Source organism: Neolamprologus multifasciatus, chromosome 3 (assembly GCF_963576455.1).
Source record: "Neolamprologus multifasciatus chromosome 3, fNeoMul1.2, whole genome shotgun sequence".
NCBI classification, from domain to species: Eukaryota; Metazoa; Chordata; class Actinopteri; order Cichliformes; family Cichlidae; genus Neolamprologus; species Neolamprologus multifasciatus.
The window spans coordinates 3,582,892-3,601,647 of NC_140441.1; the positions used below are offsets into that span (position 1 = coordinate 3,582,892).

General features: G+C 43.4%; 1 protein-coding gene across 3 annotated transcripts in view; it reads left to right on the forward strand.

Annotated features, from left to right (window-relative positions):
• The window catches only part of LOC146521102 (uncharacterized), a 33,696-nt gene extending 18,122 nt beyond the window's left edge, over window positions 1–15,574 (forward strand). For all 3 annotated transcript variants that reach the window (XM_085154320.1, XM_085154321.1, XM_085154319.1), the window contains 3 exons: window positions 8,022–8,363; window positions 14,727–15,056; window positions 15,141–15,574. In XM_085154320.1, the coding sequence (XP_085010446.1) occupies window positions 8,022–8,363; window positions 14,727–15,056; window positions 15,141–15,232 (764 nt within the window). In that variant the 3' untranslated portion in view covers window positions 15,233–15,574. The remainder of the gene's footprint in view (window positions 1–8,021; window positions 8,364–14,726; window positions 15,057–15,140) is intronic.
• The last annotated feature ends 3,182 nt before the right edge of the window (window positions 15,575–18,756 follow it).

An 18,756-nucleotide genomic window follows, 5' to 3' on the forward strand; every position in this document is an offset into this window, starting at 1 on the left:
GAGAAACATTTGTTCAGTGTCAGAATCAGATGTCAGAAAAATACAGGAAGCTCATACAGCGCTTAGAGAAGATGATTCTACCCATTGCATCTGTAATAAAGTGTACAGACAAATGGAAACATGAGAGGCTATGAAAGTAACTTTGAAGGCAGCAGAGACGTGTTTGCTCTCAGAGACGTGTCATGTTAATAAGAGACTGGGGGAGGACCAGGAGAGAGGACAGGCTGGTTATTGTACACTGGGACAGTTTAAGCTCAGCTTTTACAGCCCATGTAGCAGACTGTCATCAGAACCAGTGGATGAAACCAGTGCAGTGAAAATAATGTGGTGTGGGGATTTTAATGGTCACAGCGAGCAGAGCAGTCAGTGAAGAATGAATGAAGTTAAAGAAGCTGTACAAGAGTAGATATTAGAGCAGGGACAGAGTCAGCAGCTGATCTCAGGATGGTCTCAGATTGGCTGTCAGGTGTTTGTTGATGGCAGGAAGTCACAGACACTCTTGCAGGAAGTGACCTCACTCCTGTAAGGATGAGACAGAGCTGAGTGTAGAGGAGCGATACAGGGGGTGATGAAGTGGTGTTTCAGTGCTGCTGACTGGAGGACATTCAGATTTGTTAGTAAACTGTACAAAGTGATGTGAGTGTTGATGATTTAAGTTGTTCTGTTTGTAACGCTGATTTAGAAGCAGCAAAGCAGGCGATGAGGAAGAAAGGAAGGTCACAAACAAAGTGTGATTAAAGATCTGTGGAGGTCTGTAGCTCAGCTGTAGGGGAGGGTGGAGCAGTGACAGTGGAGGCTGGTGAAGTCACAGCAGTGAAAGATCAATATAGTTCAGATAATATTAGTGAGGAAAACAGTTATAGAATATCAGGAGTTATTACAGCAGTGTTGGGGAGTAACTGAATACATGTACCAGCGTTACCTATTTAAAATACAAAATATGAGTATTCTGTTACAGTTACTGTTTAAATAGGTGGTAATGAGAATACAGTTACTTTGTTGAAATAATGGTTTACACGCGGTCTTTACCTGTTTCATATGTTAGGCTATGCTCTCTCTAGTTTTGGTAATTCCACGCTGGTGGAAACCCAAACAAAACACGATTAAGAGGCTCTAATGTCTGTGTCTCAATCTCACTGCCCATGTCACCTCTGCTTGCAGCTGCATGATGACGTGAAGAAACATTTTTTAAAATTATTATTCAAAGAATTATTGAATATGAAGGCAACAGGCAGAGTGTTACAGGCATCGCCCTAAAGAATGTAGCCTGATGGGCAGTGTAGTCCGTGCTGCAGGGAGAATGGACCGCCATACCCGTTATGTGTCTGTGAGCGAGGAGGGAGAAAAAGGAAAAGTACGAGCTGTCATCGAGCAGAAACGGGAGCTGGAAGCATGTAAATATAATAATAACCACTGCAGCCAAGAAGAGAGCCTGACGAGCCCAGCTGTAAGTAAGCTATTAAGACTCGACTGTACACCGTGTTCGTGTTTTCCTCTGAAACAATAAGTTCTGTTGGAGCAGCCTTTCAACGCCTCTCTCTGTCTCTGCTAGCAAAGTTGACCCAGACAACAAAGTAAAGCTAGTTTTCAGCTACGAGCCGACACAGAACCCACCGTATTAGCCAGAGGTCCCTTTACTACGGTTCAAGCCTCGGACCTGTTTTATATACACGTGAAACAGTTTTCTATACGAGATCGCTGCAAAAAGTGCAGCCTTGCCTAATGTCCACCTACTGTTACTCATTTATATTAAGATTTAAACATCTAGTTGGTGTTGGTATGGCAAGTAACCTTCAGTAATAGTAATAAATCACAGCAATAGTACATTTATGTAGTTGTAAAAAGCATAATAATATATTAAGTAATCCAAAGTATTCAGAATACGTTACTGTCATTGAGTAACGTATTGGAATACGTTACAAAATACATTTTGGGGCATGTATTCTGTTGTTATATCAGGTCAAATCATCTCTAAAGATATTTTATTAGAATATCAGAGTTTGGGAGGGTGGGAAACTTCCACAGAGCTGGAAGGAAGCAGTGATTGTACCAACATGAAACCAGGAAATGGCAGACGGATGGTTTCAACATCCAACATCTGCAACATAATGGAGACGATGATAAACAACAGATTAACAAACTATGTGGAAAATAAAAGATATCGGAGTGGGTTTAGGAGACGGAGAAGTACGATGGATCCAGCTTCATGTTTAAAACATGAAACAACAAAAAGATGAAATCAAACTCAGATCTCATGAACAACAGTTGGGAGGACAGAACAAGTGCAGTTTGTGAGTGTGTGGTTTGAAAGGATGTCAGAAGAAAGAGAAAACAGCTGAAGTTAAAATCTGTCAGTCAGACAGTGTTGGTACCAACAGTACAGCCGTGGATCCTCCTGATGCTGCAGGTTTGATGTTATTGGAAAAAAGAACAAGGAGAGCTTTGACTTTAAACTCACACACAGTACAAACACTGATCACACAGTTATGTTCAAATCTGTACAGATGCATCAAAGAACACAGCCAATCAAAACACAGCATTCATTGTTAAAGTAGGAAAAGGATCAATGATGGTATCAGTGTACACAGGAGAGATGGCTGGAGACATGACAACACTACGATGAGTCATGTGATCAGACTCGGGTTCATCTTTGGTCAGTTTACAGCACAGGTGTTCAGACAGGTGGGAAAGCAGTGGGTGGAAGAAAAAGAGGATGATGGTCTAGAAAATGTAAAGGAGAAATGAGGAGCACAGGAAGGAGAGAGGAGAGGAGGTCATATTACAGGACGGGTCCAGGAATCTATGTACAGGTAAACGAGAGATGAATCAGAACCAGGAAACGCTAGGAATAAACACGAGACATAACAAGAGCCAGGGTGTCATTGATGTGTGTCTAACAACATCCAGCGACGAGAAGCTTTGAACCAGCGTCTTAAGTAGTAGCTGAGGAAGGCTGGATAATGAGCCACATGTCCGCGATTACTCAGAGGTGCGTGAGCCGAAGGCGGGAGCCCGCCAAGACCTCCGCCCAGGCAGAGGAAAGACAGGAGAGCAGAAATCAAAACAAAAATGCATGAAGCCTTGCTGGGAAGGCCGGACAGACAAAGGGACCATGACACTTAGAATAGAGTAGAATAGAATTCAACTTTATTGTCACTGCACATGTCACAGGTACAAGGCAACGAAATGCAGTTTGCATCCATCCAGAAGTTCTTTAGCCATGATATAGATATATTACAATATATATTAGCAATAATATAGATATGTGAGTATATTACAGAAATGGGTCTATTATGGTATGTTATAATGTACACGGTATGAAGTATGTTATGAATATGCTATAACTATAAGTATGTACAGGCTGTAGTGAGTACAAGCTATGAACAGGATATAAATATGAAACTATACAGAAATGTGAACTATGCAAGTTATAAACAGTTGTAGGATTAAAAATGATCGTATGTACAGAATGATTATTTACACAGAACTATACAGTAGTGCAGTTAAGATCAGTGAGATATGTGGATAATTTCTACAGAGGTATATAAAGTGCTGGTGGTTGTGAGTGGTGGTTCAGTCCATGTTATTATTGTGTGTACGAGGGTATTAGGACGGAGTTTCCCTTCACTGATTCTTTCTGAACAGAGGATTTCTGTGCTCAGTCAAACTTTGTGAGACACTTATTTGAGATCCCCTCGTGCCAAATGTAATAACAGCCATCTAGTGTCATGACTGGAAGACTGTTCCTTTATGCTGTGTGGTGGGTGAGGTGCTGAGTGGGGATAAATCACAGTCTTTGGTTCTTGAGGTGGTCCTGACCTAGAAATGCTCTCATTCATTCCTCGGTGTGAACAGGCAGTTTCTACAGGTGTGGTGCTAAAGCTTCATCTGGGTGGAGTCACAGGTGTTAGCTGGTGAACAGCTGAGTCTGTCGGTGGTCTCTAGAGCGGACAGCTGTGTTATTTCTTTGTGTCATCCATCTCTCGATGCTGCTGTGAGCCAAGCGTCAGCAGCAGCATCAGCAGCATTTCTCTCCTTGAATGTCTCTGCTCGTCATGAAGGAGCTTTACTGTTTCGTCAATACTGTGCATCCATTTGTCCACTTTGACAGACAGCTGACAGCTTCAATAAACATCAGACACAGAAGTAAAGTTCAAGGTTTTTACTTCATCTTCAGTCTTCTTGTTTGTAAAACTAAAACTTTTCATTAACCCTCTGGGGTCGAGGGACGCGCCGGCACGTCAAAATCACATGATCAATTTAAGACAACACAGCGACTCAGAGTCTCCATTTCACAGCTTGGGTCGAAAGTGCGGACTTCAAACTATATACCAGTTTCTGAATTGTGTCGACGGGCCACGTAAAACCAGAGTTATGATAAAAAATACACGTGATGTTTTTTTCTGAACAAAACAGTGTTTACATCGGGAAGAACGGTAAAAACGGCGTTTTCTACAGACAGCGCTAGCAAACACTCTCCGCTTGTGAGTGAAAAAAGAAAAAACACCACTTCCCTATTGGTGTTAGAGTTTACCATGTCAACCAATCAAAAAATGATGAGGCAACATGTGACATTTGGTTGTTTAGGGAGAAGGGGAAGTTTTTAGGAGTGACACCGGCGACGGAAAGCGGGCGAGCGAAAGAGAGAGAGAGAGTGAGTTTTCACATGTGAGACATTAGTGACGTTTAGCGTGTTTGGAGGCTGTAGTTAGTGTGTTGTGTAGTTATTGTTTTGTATTGTGTGTCAGTTAGACTGCTGAATGTCACATTTGCTCTAAAAAAGCCGTCAAAGGCAGATTCCAGTGTAAACGCTGTTCCCACATGGAAAACTGGACTGATGCACCTCCTGCTGTCAGACCTGGTTTAGGCCTGTGCTGTTCTCCTCTGTCTTATACTGAACACAAACTATTTTTTTGGACTGGCACAAATCATTTGTGTGCCTTCTTATTTGATGCAGCACAGCTGATTGTTCTGGAAATAGATTTAAATGGTTCTATAAAAAACTGAGGCCTTGGCTGCATTTTTAGGTCAATAGTACCAAATAACTTTGTTGGTTGCAAAACTTGTGCATAATTTTTAGAAATGTACAATTTCTATTTGCATTTCAAGTTATGAAAATGATTCATTAAACACGTTTGTGGGTTTTACAGAAAAAATATAACTTTTTTCTACCTGGATTTTGATTTTTTTGTCTGAATTTAGATCAACTGTGCTCATATATATACCAAAATAAAAAAATAACTCAAATTTCAGATATTTGAGGTTGTGCTGAAAATATTGATACCAAACAAGGCAAGATAAACAGTCTTAAAAGGTGAAATATAGAGGTAAAATCAAACGTAGTCGAAAATGGCCAATTATACCCTGGACCCCAGAGGGTTAACTTATGAACATATGTTTTTATCCTGAGCACAGAATGAAAATGATGATAATAATTTACTACATGCACACCAAATGTAATAATAGCAGCTCAGTAGTAATCAGAGTAACAAAAACTTACAAAATTCCACTTATTCAGTCTGATGTTCTCTGATCTGTTTCTCTTGTTTAGTGTCTTCAATGCTGCCAGTGCCTCTCTTTGCTTTAACCAACCTTTCTCTTTATTTCTGAGCTTTTTAAGGACTTTAACTGATGCATCAACCTTTGAAAATGGAAAGAAATCAGTCAGATTCATGGCTGCATCAAAGTGTCACATGTAGTTCTCCACATCAGCTGGATTATATCTATAGCAGCAAACAGACTGAAAGCTGTGGACAGTTTCTGTGGCTGGATTATTTCACATGTGTTTGTAGGAGTTTCACTTTCAGAGCACAAAGTTTGGAGTAAAGTATTAAAATGAGTTCCTCAGGTCTGTGACACTCACTTTACTGCAAACTGAACAAAATTTAAAACCTAAAAGTGTAAATAAAGATGGAGATGTTGTGATTGTTGCTTTGAGGAGAGTTCATGACTTTGGACATTGAGGGGAAGATGTTTTCAGAACGAGCGTTTAATCGGCTCAAAGCTGAGAGTGTTTAGAGTCGAGCGCCACATATTTCTTCTCATCAGTTCATTTATTTGCAAACAAGTATCCTGTACTTACGCGTAATTTGCAGCAACAAGTCAGGTTTCTGCAGGAAACAATGAAACAAGTACCCTGAACCTCCTGGGCTGTGGGCCGTGTCATGGAGTCTTAATCTGGTTTAACTTTCAGGTATTTTATAGGAAAGATGCAAATTGTCTGTGAATCATTTTCAGTATCGTAGCAGCCGAAGTCATTACTGAGTAAGTTCTGCTTCAGTCATTTTCTGCATAATGGAAGTTTCACTGTTCAGCTGTCTTTACATGTTACCTATAAAATGAACACAGTGATGAACACACTGATACTTTGATCCGTACGATCAAACTGTGGAGAGCACAGGCATCATGTGAGCTTATAAACACGGAGACGAGCTGAGCTGTTCATTCAACTTAAAACAGAAGAACATGAAACAATCCATAACTCTTCAAACATGAGCTTCAACAATCCATCAGCATCCAAAACAACACTTACACTCAGAACAAGTTTCTTTTCTGTTCACTTTGTAAAATGTCTTTTACTTTGTGAGCAAGAGTCCAAAAACTTGCTCAGACTGTCAGCAGATTTTCACTGAGTCGTCCCAACTAGTAGAAAAGCACCAAAGCTTTCAGCTTCTCCAGTGATCTCCACCTGTACAGACACACATGGAGGTTTTCAGCACTCATTAATACATTTGGCCCTCTTACTGTTAGGACAAATAATTCATTTAGGTTTGATGAACGTCGGCCTAAATCCACCTCCCACCACCAGGAACTGAATAAGCAGTTATAGATGTAAATAAATCTGTTTCTTTATCATCTGGAGACCCAAAAAGTCGAACGTACAGAGCTAAAATCATGTGTTTGATTTTTGGCTTTTACAAACAAGCCATTACTACCACACTTCCTGACCTTCTCTGTACATCTGAAGTGCTTGTTCTTGTCATGAAGCTGCTGCTCACACGTCACTCTTCCACCTTCTCAACACCCTCTTTACATGTCAGTACATTTACACCTCTATCTGTCATCACACTAACCTGCTGTAATCCTTTCAGCTGGAGCTTCTTTGTAGACACGTCCCTACAGGTCGTGTTATAAAGTGTTACTGAAACAGCAGCTGATCCACAAATCTTTGTCTGTGTTAATAAAGTTGGATCAGTTCAAACAGTTTGTTGCTCTGCACTTGAAAGCAGCAGTTTTTCTAATGCACCACCTTCATGTTTCCTTCATATTTGAATCCCCCTGTAGATACTGACAGGTAACCATGTCACACAGAGCTCAAGCCTTTGAATCCAGCTGTGATTGTTGATTTTCTATTGAATGGACTTTTTCAAATCCAGCTGTAGGCCTGTGTTTGTGAGCTCATTAACAGCTGTTTATTTAGAGATACGTGGTCCTCACAGGACAGCCACTACAAACATATGATTTTATAGAATATGATGCATTACTGCAGATTCAACACAATAGAAAGGATTTGAAATGAGCTCAGCCTTAAACATGTGCAGCAGTAATATTGATCCATAGAACACTGATGGGAACATTGTTCTGCACAATAAGTACTTTGACTTTTCATACTTTATGTACAATTTGCCAGTACTGCAGTTTTGTGTGTAGTGAGGTGTTTTCATGGTGTTTTCTTGGTGCTTTTACTAAAGGAAGGCTTCTATCAAATTCTTCCAAATGTTGTCAAACTGAGCTGTGTGATGAAGTGAGTGTGACAGAAACACTCAGACTGTGTTTCTCTGCTTCATCAAGTCAAATCTGGTCCTCAGAGACTGAATAAAGTCCTGTCCCACTAACAGCAGCTCCAACAGTCTGTTCACTGCTTTCTTCCTGTCAGTCTTCATCTTTCTGCTGCGTCTCCTCTTCACACTGACCACTTTCTATCTAACAGTGAGCTCCCAGTGAAGCAGCAGCATTCAGCCTGTTAGAGTCAACACAAATGTCTCCATCCAAGCTCATGTTGTGCTTTGTTGTCCTCTCAGTCCCCCAGGTGGAGGTGGATTCAGGGGTGGAGTCTGTCCAGCTGCCCTTAAACACCACACTTCACCTGCCTGAAGACGCTAAAGTGGAGTGGATGGTAAACTTTTACAATGACTTCTACGACAGGAAGGTCCACGTGTATGAGAACGGCTCTGACCAGCCTGAAGAACAGCACCAGGCTTACAGAGACCGAACGAAGATGAATGAAGACCTGCTGAAAACTGGAGACCTCAGTCTGACCCTGAAACACCCCACAGATGGAGACAACAACACCTACACCTGCACCGTCTACAGCAGGGAGGGAAACATCCTGCTGAAGAAACAAGTGGAGCTGAAAGTCAGAGGTCAGTGCTGTAGATACAGGTCAGAGGTCAGAGGTCATGAAGGAGTTTATTCTCTAAAAGCTTTTAGTTTGAATCTATTTTCAGTTCATTCAAATAAAATAAATTCTTTGATGTTTTGATCTAAAAGCCAAAAATGTCAGGCGGAGCAACTGTGTGTTTAAATGAACAGACTAAGAAGACCATTAAAATGATCCTAACTTCAAAATAAAAGCCTCTGGCATGAGTTGAGTTTGGATCAAATCAATAGTTTTGTTAGTTTATTCCAAATAAATGTAAATGTATAAATATCAATAGTTTTAAAGCTGCTGAGATCATTCAAACACTTTGATCCAGTCATTTGGATGTTGTCACATGTCAGGGTGGAGCAGCCATAAATATGAGGCTTTTATTGTGAAAATGCTGAGTGTGATGATCCAGAGGAGCCCATGGGGTGTTTGTGGCTGGATGCAAAGGTTTGTAGCTCTCCTTGTAAAGAGAAAGAGCTTGAAGCTACAGAGGAGCGTCTGCAGAAGAAGACAGGGGAAAGAGGAAGAAGCTGAGGCCGCTGGAGAAAAGACAGGAAAAGGAAATGAGCTTTATTTGTTGGAGGCCGTTTGTTCATCACACTGAAATATTCCCACTTTAGAGACAGGAAACAAAGTGAAGTGTGGATTGATGTTTGTCTCCATGATTTGGGCCCTGGAAGCATTTCTTCATCTCCCACTTTAAGACATATTAATGTCAGCCTCACACGTCCCACAGTGGACAGATTTCTATTTCTAGATGATCTTTGGAGGATTTTCATGTGTTTCTCTGCTGTCACAGCTCTTTGTGATATTTGAGCGCAGCTGTAATGTTTGTGTGGTTAAAGCCACCAGACTCCACTGACAAAAACTCTCATTTTAGCCGGAGAACACGGGGCTGCTGTGGGACTTTGTGTTTGCAAAGATTTCTATTGGAGGCATGTTTGCCTTTATTATATAGGTGCAGAGAGTAGACAGGAAAGTGGGGAGAGAGTGAGGGACACACAGGCACCTGTAGTAAGCCCCGCCTTCAGCCCACCTGCTCAGCCAGGTGAGCTATAGCGCTGCTTTAACATGTTGGTGTGATTGAGAGTGAATGAAAGTGAGTGATGGAGGCAGCAGGAAACTAACAGGCTGTTTGTTCTGAGAGGTCACATGACAGTTTTTCTCAGTCTGATGGATTTGATGAGACCATGAGAGCGGCTTCAGTTCCTCATCAGAAAGAGTCTGACAGAAGCTCCTCCCTCTATACCCCAGTAGACTTCTATTAGACTGCTCCAGATTCCTGAGAGTTCACACAGAAAACTTTACAAACAGCCAAAGAAAAACTATTGAAAAGCTTCAGGATCACAAAGAGCTCTTTCACAGCACATATGAGCCATTAAGAAGTGCACATTTGTGTTTTCCACAGTCCATCATCCAATAATATCAAAGGACAAACTGTGAGGGAAAAAGCCTTCAGCTCTTTTTGAATGAAGCAAAAAGACTTTGGTCCTGAGAGATGGTTCAAAACACAATTCAGACCTACCAAAGTATTATTTGTGCCAAACACATGAAGCCTTCAACTTTGTATTTGTCCAGTCAGTGTGGCAATAGAAGTCACTGTGAGGATTTTCAATGTGCTATCAAAGAGCATCCAAACAATCAGGTGAGAATGAAGAGAATTAGTGTGGATGGACAGAAAATCCATATCCAGTGTGATTTAGGAGCAGTTCATATATAATGAGTGAAATGAAAGAAGAGCACAGACAGTAAGAACATGAGTGAGCAGACATTTTGGAGCTGCTGATCCACACAGGGCTGGATGGAAGGAGTGGGAGTCCATGATGGCTCAAAGTCTCTGATGCTAACTGTTCCTGAGCCTCTCCCCCTGCCTCCTCTTTGGATCTTCTCCTCCTCTTCTTCCACCACTGCTCTCTCCTCCCTCATCTCCTCCTCAGCTGAACTGAAGTCAGGGCTGTAACATGAGGAAACGTGCAGAAATGACTGAGTCAGCATGTTGTTGAAGTGAGTTGAGTGATCGTGAGCAGATCAGATGTGCGAGCCTCCCTGTAGAGAAAAGCAGATCTTCTCCAGAGTTTCCCACCTCATGTTTTCCTGTGTCACAGCTGATTGTCAAATCCTGGCTGTCACTAAATGAGTGGTCCAAAGGTGGAAGGAGGAGCACAGTTAGATGGTTCACCTCCTAACCTGTGAAATCAATCAGCTGAATGAAAAACACTGTGATCCTATGAGCTGCTATCAGGGCTGCTCCATTCTCAGGATTCTCATCTGGATGATTGAAGCAGATTATTGATGAAGTCAGCAAACAGCTTTCAAAATGGCTCTTTTTCCAGGGGAACTCCCTGAAATGTAAATCTCATGGAAATGAAGAAGAAGTCAAAGGCGTGGTTAGGCCCAGACTTGTGGCTGTTTGCAATGTAAAGCCCATGTTGCAGGCAGCTGCTGCTCCTTACTGGCCCACAGTCTCCACTGATGGATGTGTCAGCTCACTTGTACTGTAGCCACGGGGAGAGCGATGGAGAGGTGAAGCTGACAACCAGAGGTGTAGTGCTATTTGTTGAAGCAGCCCAGCGCACCGTGTGCCATGGAAGCACAAGTTTCCAGAGATGATTGGACTGTGAGCAGAAATGATCCATGTTGGACTGAATTTAAGAACAGATCATAAAGTCCTCTGTGTGCCCAGCCCGTCTGTCTGAGCATCTTCATCAGTGTGCAGCTGATCTACAGCTAATGTGCTGATTGATGAGCAGCCTGTTCATGGTGATGATGAGAAACAGATTGGATTCAAAGCACAAATGAGTGTGTGAAAAAGGAGCAGCAGCCATGATAGAGCGAGTCATCTGCTGACAGAAATAGTGGAGTGAAGGATTTGTGCAGCGTTTCTCTGTGAAAACAGCTGATTCAGATCAATGAGAGGAGGATGAAGGAGAAGCAGCATGTTTCTGATAGAAGGATCACTGCTGTGCTACAAACTGCTGGGACTGTGTGTGAATGTGTGACGGCTCAGCTGGAGGCAGGATTGGTCCAGAGGAGAGCTGCTTTATTCCAGACTAACTCTTCTAGAAAGCTGAAATCTGTGTGGAACAGCTGACCTGTACCATGTGGAAAAGAACAGCAACACGATTCAGCGTCAGATCCCGACACATCCACGGATTCATCCCGTTACAGGAACTGTGCCACACGTGGCCTCTGTTTGTTCTGCATGTGATGCTGCAGGGATTTCTTCAAGTCACTATAATATAGTGTCAGATGGACACATGAAGCTAACACGGCACATCTTTGTGAGTCTGCAGCATGTTGACACACATGTCAGTGTTGTACAGATCTGAGAGCAGCACAAACAAACTCCATCAAAGTGATTTGTGCTGTTGCAGAGCTGTGTGACTGCATTTGTCTTCATTATGGACACATTTCTACAAATGGGACTAAACATGTGACCCTCTGCACATCCGTGGCTCAACAGTGCACCCATTGGCTGGATGCAGCTTGTATTGTGGCTCCTCCCCCTTAGCTTCAGGTCAGTTTAGCTGTGTTTCCTCCAAATCCCAGAATTCCTGAGGAGCAGGAATATGTGTGGCTGGGCTCTAAACACTCAGGGTGAGGACTGAGTGAAGAGCTACAGGACAGAGCCAAAGTTTCAGCACTGCGCTCACAGCTTTGAGACGTCCAACTGGTCCTGATAACATCTCCCCTCTCGTTCCACATACATGAAGACTGCTAGAAGCAGCTATCAGCCACATCAGGCTCACATCATGCTTGGTATTAAACATGCTGCAGTCTGCAGTAAACTTCCTGCCACAAAGCTTTGAGTGCTCTGAAAGGGAATCTCCTCCAAATGCACCTGTAACAAGGTGACCTGCAGAAATAACTGTGTCCACGGGCAGAGTCACTAACACTCTGCACCACAGCTAAACCTGCTTTGGAGCTAAAAAGCTGCTGTCAGGGTTTCCTGCAGAGCTTCACAGGAAATGTGGAGACTGAAAGCTGTGGACAGTTTCTGTGGCTGGATTATTTCATATGTGTTTGTAGGAGTTTCACTTTCAAAGTTTGGAGTAAAGTGTTGAAATAAATCAGGTCTGTGACGCACACTTTACTGCAGATTGTTCTCAATGGAACACAAAAAGCAATCAAAATGTGATTGATCCTGATGTGCTTGTTGCTTCTAGCAGTGTTCATGTATTTGCACAGAGAGGGGGAGATGTTATCAGAGTGTGTAAGTGATCAGATCTGATGCTGAATCATGTTCATGTACAGTCAGCTGATCCTCACAGTTCAGTTTGTAATCATGCAGCTCTCCTCTGATAAATCCTGAGCTGCACCTGAGTGTCAGTCCTCAGGACCTCACACAGTCCCAGCTGTTTGAAACCAATGAATTTACTGCACTGAGGAACTCAAATGAGTCAGTGAGATCATCAACATGGATCTTAAAATCAGCAGCTCAGATCATGTGATCACACATAAGAACCATGGAGCAGGAAACATCTGAGAGTTCAGCTCCAACTCTGATGGAGTCTTAGGAGGGCGGAGATACCTGCACAGATAGGAGCTGTTTCACTCTTTAACAAGCAGCACCTCCAAACTACACCCTTCATCCACCTTAATAGGGGAGCATTTGAAGCCAAAGCTCCACCCACCCAGCCACTTTCTCTGGGCTGACTGAAACAATCATATGTGGGGTCAGAGTTCACAGACTAGACAGTCCTCTCCAGATTTCATCATGTTTCTGTTCAAAACATCAAATCAAGCTGATGGGAAGTTGTAAAATCCTTCAGAATAAAAGCCTGACTATTCAGAGCTGCAACATTAAGAAGAGCAAAGTGAACCAAGGTGGATGGAGGCAGCAGAGAAACTGTAGGGTGGAGCTGAATGCTTCATCAATGGGATGATGCAGCAGATTTTCTCCACCTTGCACAAACTGTCCTGTTAGTTATCATGACTGGAACATCCAAAATGTCTCCAGAGGCTCAGAGTCCAGCTGAACATGTATTAGTGTTTAGAGTGGAACTGAGATGGTAGGGACTAGGACCTGGGGGACGTCAGTCAGTGACGGAGCGGTCAGCAGGTGTGGGCAGGTGTGGACAGGTGCTTGATGGAGTGTTTCCTGCTGGACTCCATATGATATGTTAGCAGAGAGGATCTGGCTCCTGATTGGTTGAAGTGGAGCCCATCTGCTGCAGAAAGATGCCTCCTGTCCCAGAAAACATTGAAGTTGTCTCTAAAGCCCAGGCTGTGGGAGTCACACACAGAGGAGAGCCAGGTGTGGAGGCCGAGCAGGACCCAAACGCCCCACGGCCACAGGTGGGAGTGGGGCCGGAGATACAAACACTACGGTGGGCTTGTTTCACAGCCTCACAAAGACACACAAAGTCCAGTTTGAGGAAGTGGGAGCGCTGTTTGGAATCCGGTTTGTGCCCATGTGGATAAGGATGGTGTCGGCCTCCGCACGGGATCGTATTCTGCCAGGAAACTTGTCTAAAATGTCCCAGAGCGTCGGGCCGGGAAAAGACAGAGCGTACGCCTCCTTTATTGTGAAATTCCTCACCATGGTAACTGAACACATCAGCTGGTCTGCAGCAGGTTATGTTCAGAGTTGGAGGCTCAAATTGGCTCAAAGTGTCCCATTTTCACTGATGGTTTTCCCGACGACATGCTTCAAGTGTGATCTGGATCCTCTGCTGAAGGAATCTGCTTTCTATCCACAACCTGTTGATCCGTATCTGACTAACAGCAGCGCAGGAAGCCCTGCAGTTATAGAGAAACTGTCTGAGTCGCATTGTTGCTGCAGTTTACCTGCAACTGCTGAAGAAAAAGTCTCAGTGTGTTTGTGTTTGGTCCTAATCTGCTGCCCAGTCTGTTTGACACTGCTGGATTTCCAGCTGATAGATGACAGATTAGAAACTGATCAGTCTATTGATCACACAATATTCCATCAATAGAATTGATTTGACTTTGATTTGTGTAACAAAGTGATTTCCACGTCTCCTTCATGATGTGACAGTGTCAGAGCTGAATGCACTTGTAGAGTATCATGTTTTTATGGCTCACATTTAAAGTGTTCCAGCTCTAATGTACAGCTGTCATATTAGAAATAGAAGCAGCTCTGATTTTAGTGCTCAAAGAAATCTATGAAGTTATGAATTCACACATGAACAGTTTTCTGCAGCGTTCCTCTCGGCCTTATTTGCAGCTCCACTCTTGTTTTTGCTCTAATAATTATTTCTCTCCATGAGCTGTTTCTCTGCCTGAAGGAGGCGCCACTCCATCGCTTCATTTAGTGCAGAACAAGAGTCACATGATGCTGCTCTGTGAACACCAATCACACTTTGTACAGCTCATGTTGTGTTTGTTGTCCTCTCAGTCTGTCAGGTGGAGGTGGAGGAGGGGGCGGAGTCTGTCCAGCTGCCCTTCAGAACCACACAAAACCTGCCTGAAGATGCTGAAGTGGAGTGGAAACGCTATGAACCTGAATACAACATGGTCCACGTGTATAAGAACGGCTCTGAGCAGCCTGACAAACAGCACCAGGTTTACAGAGACCGAACGAAGATGAATGAAGACCTGCTGAGAACTGGAGACCTCAGTCTGACCCTGAAACACCCCACAGAGAGAGACAGTGGAGGATATGTGTGTGGAGTCTGGAGTCATGGAAACATCATGAGATGGAAAACAGTGCAGCTCAAAGTCAAAGGTTTGTTTATCTGTGTGTGTGTGTGTGTGTGTGTGTGTGTGTGTGTGTGTGTGTGTGTCTGACTGTGTTGTGTCTCCTCTGCAGGGAGAGTTCAGGTCCAGCATCAAACAGGGGACATCAGGAACAGAAGCAGCTCCATTGATCCGACTCCTCTGATGGCTGATCAATCAGTTTGATCTGTGTGTTCTTTGATTATTGATCAGTGATGTCAGAGTGGAGTCAGTGTGATGTTGTTGTTGTGTGTTTGAGACTTTTAGTGTCCATGAAGGTCTCTGCTGCCGTAGATCCTCTGAACTGTGACAGAGGTCTCACTCTGGAGGAAACTCTCAGCACTTTCCAGCAGCTCCTCCATCATGGAGGACGTTCCCTCACTGTAACAGGTGGAGGAGAGAGGAGAGGAAGCACAGGTGGATCCTCTGAGGAAGAGGAGCGTTCCTACAAACCACATGATCACATGACCAGAGGACAAGCATGTGCAGAAACACATTAAAGTCAGCCTGTAAACACGTTTGTGGAAATTCTAGTCGTGTTTTTCTGTTACATTCAAATTAAAGCAGAGAAAGCAGAACAAATGCTGAAGCTGTCTGTGTGAAATAAAGGAGTTAAAGTACTCACACACACACACACACATCTGTCCAGCAGCTGTCTGAGCTGCAGTCTGTATTGTGTGTGTAATATCTTCATATGTTTCTAACATTACAGTTTTATCTTCAGGTGTAAAATCAGCTGCTCTGCTGTCTTATCCCCTGATCCTGTGTGATTGATTCGATCCTGCAAACGCCACAAATTTCATTTCAGCTTTTATTTGAAAGCCAGCGAGTAAAAGGATCAGCGATAGTTTTCAGAGCGATGCCAAAGCTTGGCTTCCTCTCCTACAGCAGCTTTTCTTTCTTTTCTCTCCCTGTGAAATACAGCAGCTGGACCTTTAGCTGCAACACACTGTGAGACAAACTGCACACAAACAGTTTGTGTGTTTGCTGATGTTTGTTGAGCTGATAGAAACGCTGCATTTGAAATTAGCTGACACTTCAAAAACGTTCGTCCCTTTATGCTCGCTGCTCTTCAGCAGGGCTAGCTAGATGCTAAAGTAGCGCTAACACAACTTCCAGACACCTGCAGGCGTTCAGGTGTTGTCCCAAAAACATATCAAATAAAAACATGGCCCACTTTAAGCCCTGACTGTGACTCACAGTTTGACTCTTTGGTCTCTTTTTATGTGATTAATAAATGAACAGGATTTCCTTTCATGTGTTTCTGTTTAGGCTCAAATCACTTTGATGTTTGAAGCTCGCACTGATGAAATAATAACTCCCCTCAAATGTGTTAAACCTAAAGTAACCAGCCTGTTTGAACATGTAAGGAGTAGAAAGTACAGATGCCTGTAAATCCTACTTAAGTACAGTAACAGAGTATTTGTACTTAGTTACTTCCCACCTCTGGCCCTACCGTTTTATCCCATATGACTAAAGGCAGGTAGGGGCTGGCTGGATTCAGCAGAGCAAACATCTAATGTAGTCGTGGGCTCACAAGTTTCTCTGGATGCTGTCATGGTGTAGTTGCCATGGTGACACAAGGTTTGGCCCTGACCAAAGCGCTCGGCACAGACATGGTAGAGAAGGCCGTCACTAAATGATGGAGGCGGGGAAGCGAGACTCAGACGGGTCAGGTATCCTGGTGTTACTGAGGAGAACTCTGCTCTCTCTTTCTAGTCCCTGTTATTTACTCACACTGTCCCATTTAAAGCAGCTGAATCCTCTGTGATGCTGTTCACACAAATATGGTTGGATCACGCTGAGACTGAAGGGACTCTGACTGTCAGCTCACTCTTGAACACACTGAGTTTCTGGGAGTCTGGCAGATATGAGACCCTCTTCAGGAACTGAGTCAAAGAAGAAAAAGTGGATTTTTTCATTTGATCGTCATTTTTCACTGGACGTGGGTAAAACTCCTGGATATCAAAGACATTCTGAGGATCACTGAAGTTAAACGGCTGAAAGTTTAAAGAGAATTGTAAAATGATAAGATAACGATTGACTAATAAGATTATCTGACAGGTCCTTAAAGTGGCCCCTTGGTGGAGCTCAGCAGGACGACAGGTGGCTGTGAGCTCATTTTAAAATAATCATAGAATAAACAGAAACATTAGCAGATGACGTTTGAAGGCTTTACATGTGTTGGATATGAATGTTTGGAGCCCAGATCATCATTTGTCTTGTTTCAGTGTGAATGTTTTTCTCCATGTTGGCCTGAGGGTGGAGCTGTTTAGCCTGTGCTGAGTATTTGTCACTATGCTGAGTTGTGGGTGGAGTCAGTGATTGGCTGAAGGTGCCTTCTTTAAAGCGGGAACACTGGCTCAGCTTTCCTACCTCCTTACTCCCAGCTGGACCACGCTGCATCAACAAGTGATTGTCTGTGTGTGGAAGAGTGATGCCATTGTACACACTGTAAATATCTTCATCAGCTGTGTGGGTGGAGAAGCTTTTCTGTTAGGGAGACGGTGTCCTTCTCACCTTCAGACATGAGATTAGAAAGAGAGAGAGTTCAGATTACAGAGCAGATATGAATGAATGAATCTGTGCTCGTCCTCACGGCTCCTGCATGCTTTTAAAAAAGTGTGTGTTCAGCTCTGATCTCCAATCTGTTCTTTTCTCTCTTTGTTTCCTGGGTTCATGAATATCTCTACGGGACATTTATTTATGGCCTCACCTACTGAGTATCCATCTGATAACAAACAGGGTGCTCAGAACATCCTGTTCTAATCTAATCTACTTTGTGTGTGTGTGTGTGTGTGTGTGTGTGTGTGTGTGTGTGTGTGTGTGTGTGTACCTGCAGAGTTTCTGTAGCTCAAGCTGCCAGCAGGAAGGTCACGACCCCACGTGTGCATCTAAGGGTTAAAGTCACTTGAAACTGCGACATCTGTTTTGAACATGCTGGGGTGAAGACCGCAGAGCCTGAGAAGAGGAAGTAAGTAGCTGATGTTATGGGAGGATAAATAGGTGCCGCCACGCCTCGGGAGCTCAGAGCTCGCATGACTGTGTTAACCGTCTGTTTCCTCTCCCATGCACATGGTCATATAGGCGTTGGTTACAGCTAACCGTGTCTGCAGACTTTGTTAATCTAAATTTCACCACAGTTTGTGTGTCAGTTCTTCTCAGAGAGTCTGCAGGACAGTTTGGTCTGGAAGCTCCTCCTGTGTCCTCGAGGATCAGAGTGTAAAATGAGATGTTTTGTGCCCGTGAACAAAGATCTGCTGAACTTAAAAACCTGATAACGTTCCCCCTCTGAGATCTCCATCATCAGCAGGTAAACAGTGAGATCTGCTCTGAGCTGCTCTGTGAACACAGACCACACTTTGTGCTTTAGACTGTTTGAAACTGCAGCATTCAAACAGTGGCGGATCTAGAAAATGTTACATGCGAGGGCCAGAAGAGGGGGATCAGGTCTATGCAGGATGGCACATACCTCTTCAGTGAAGTATGTGAAAACCCCCTATACACAAATGGAGTACATTTGTGCACAGTAACTGAAAACTCTTCAATATGAGAAGAAGAGAAAGCAACACCAGAAACAGCACACAGTAGACATAACTACCAAAATAAAAGGTTACAACAGCAGAGAATACCTGACATGAAATTAGGGCGCACAGGAGGGCAGAAAACCGGAAACCCAACGAATCAAAGTAAAAGTAAAACTAAGAAAC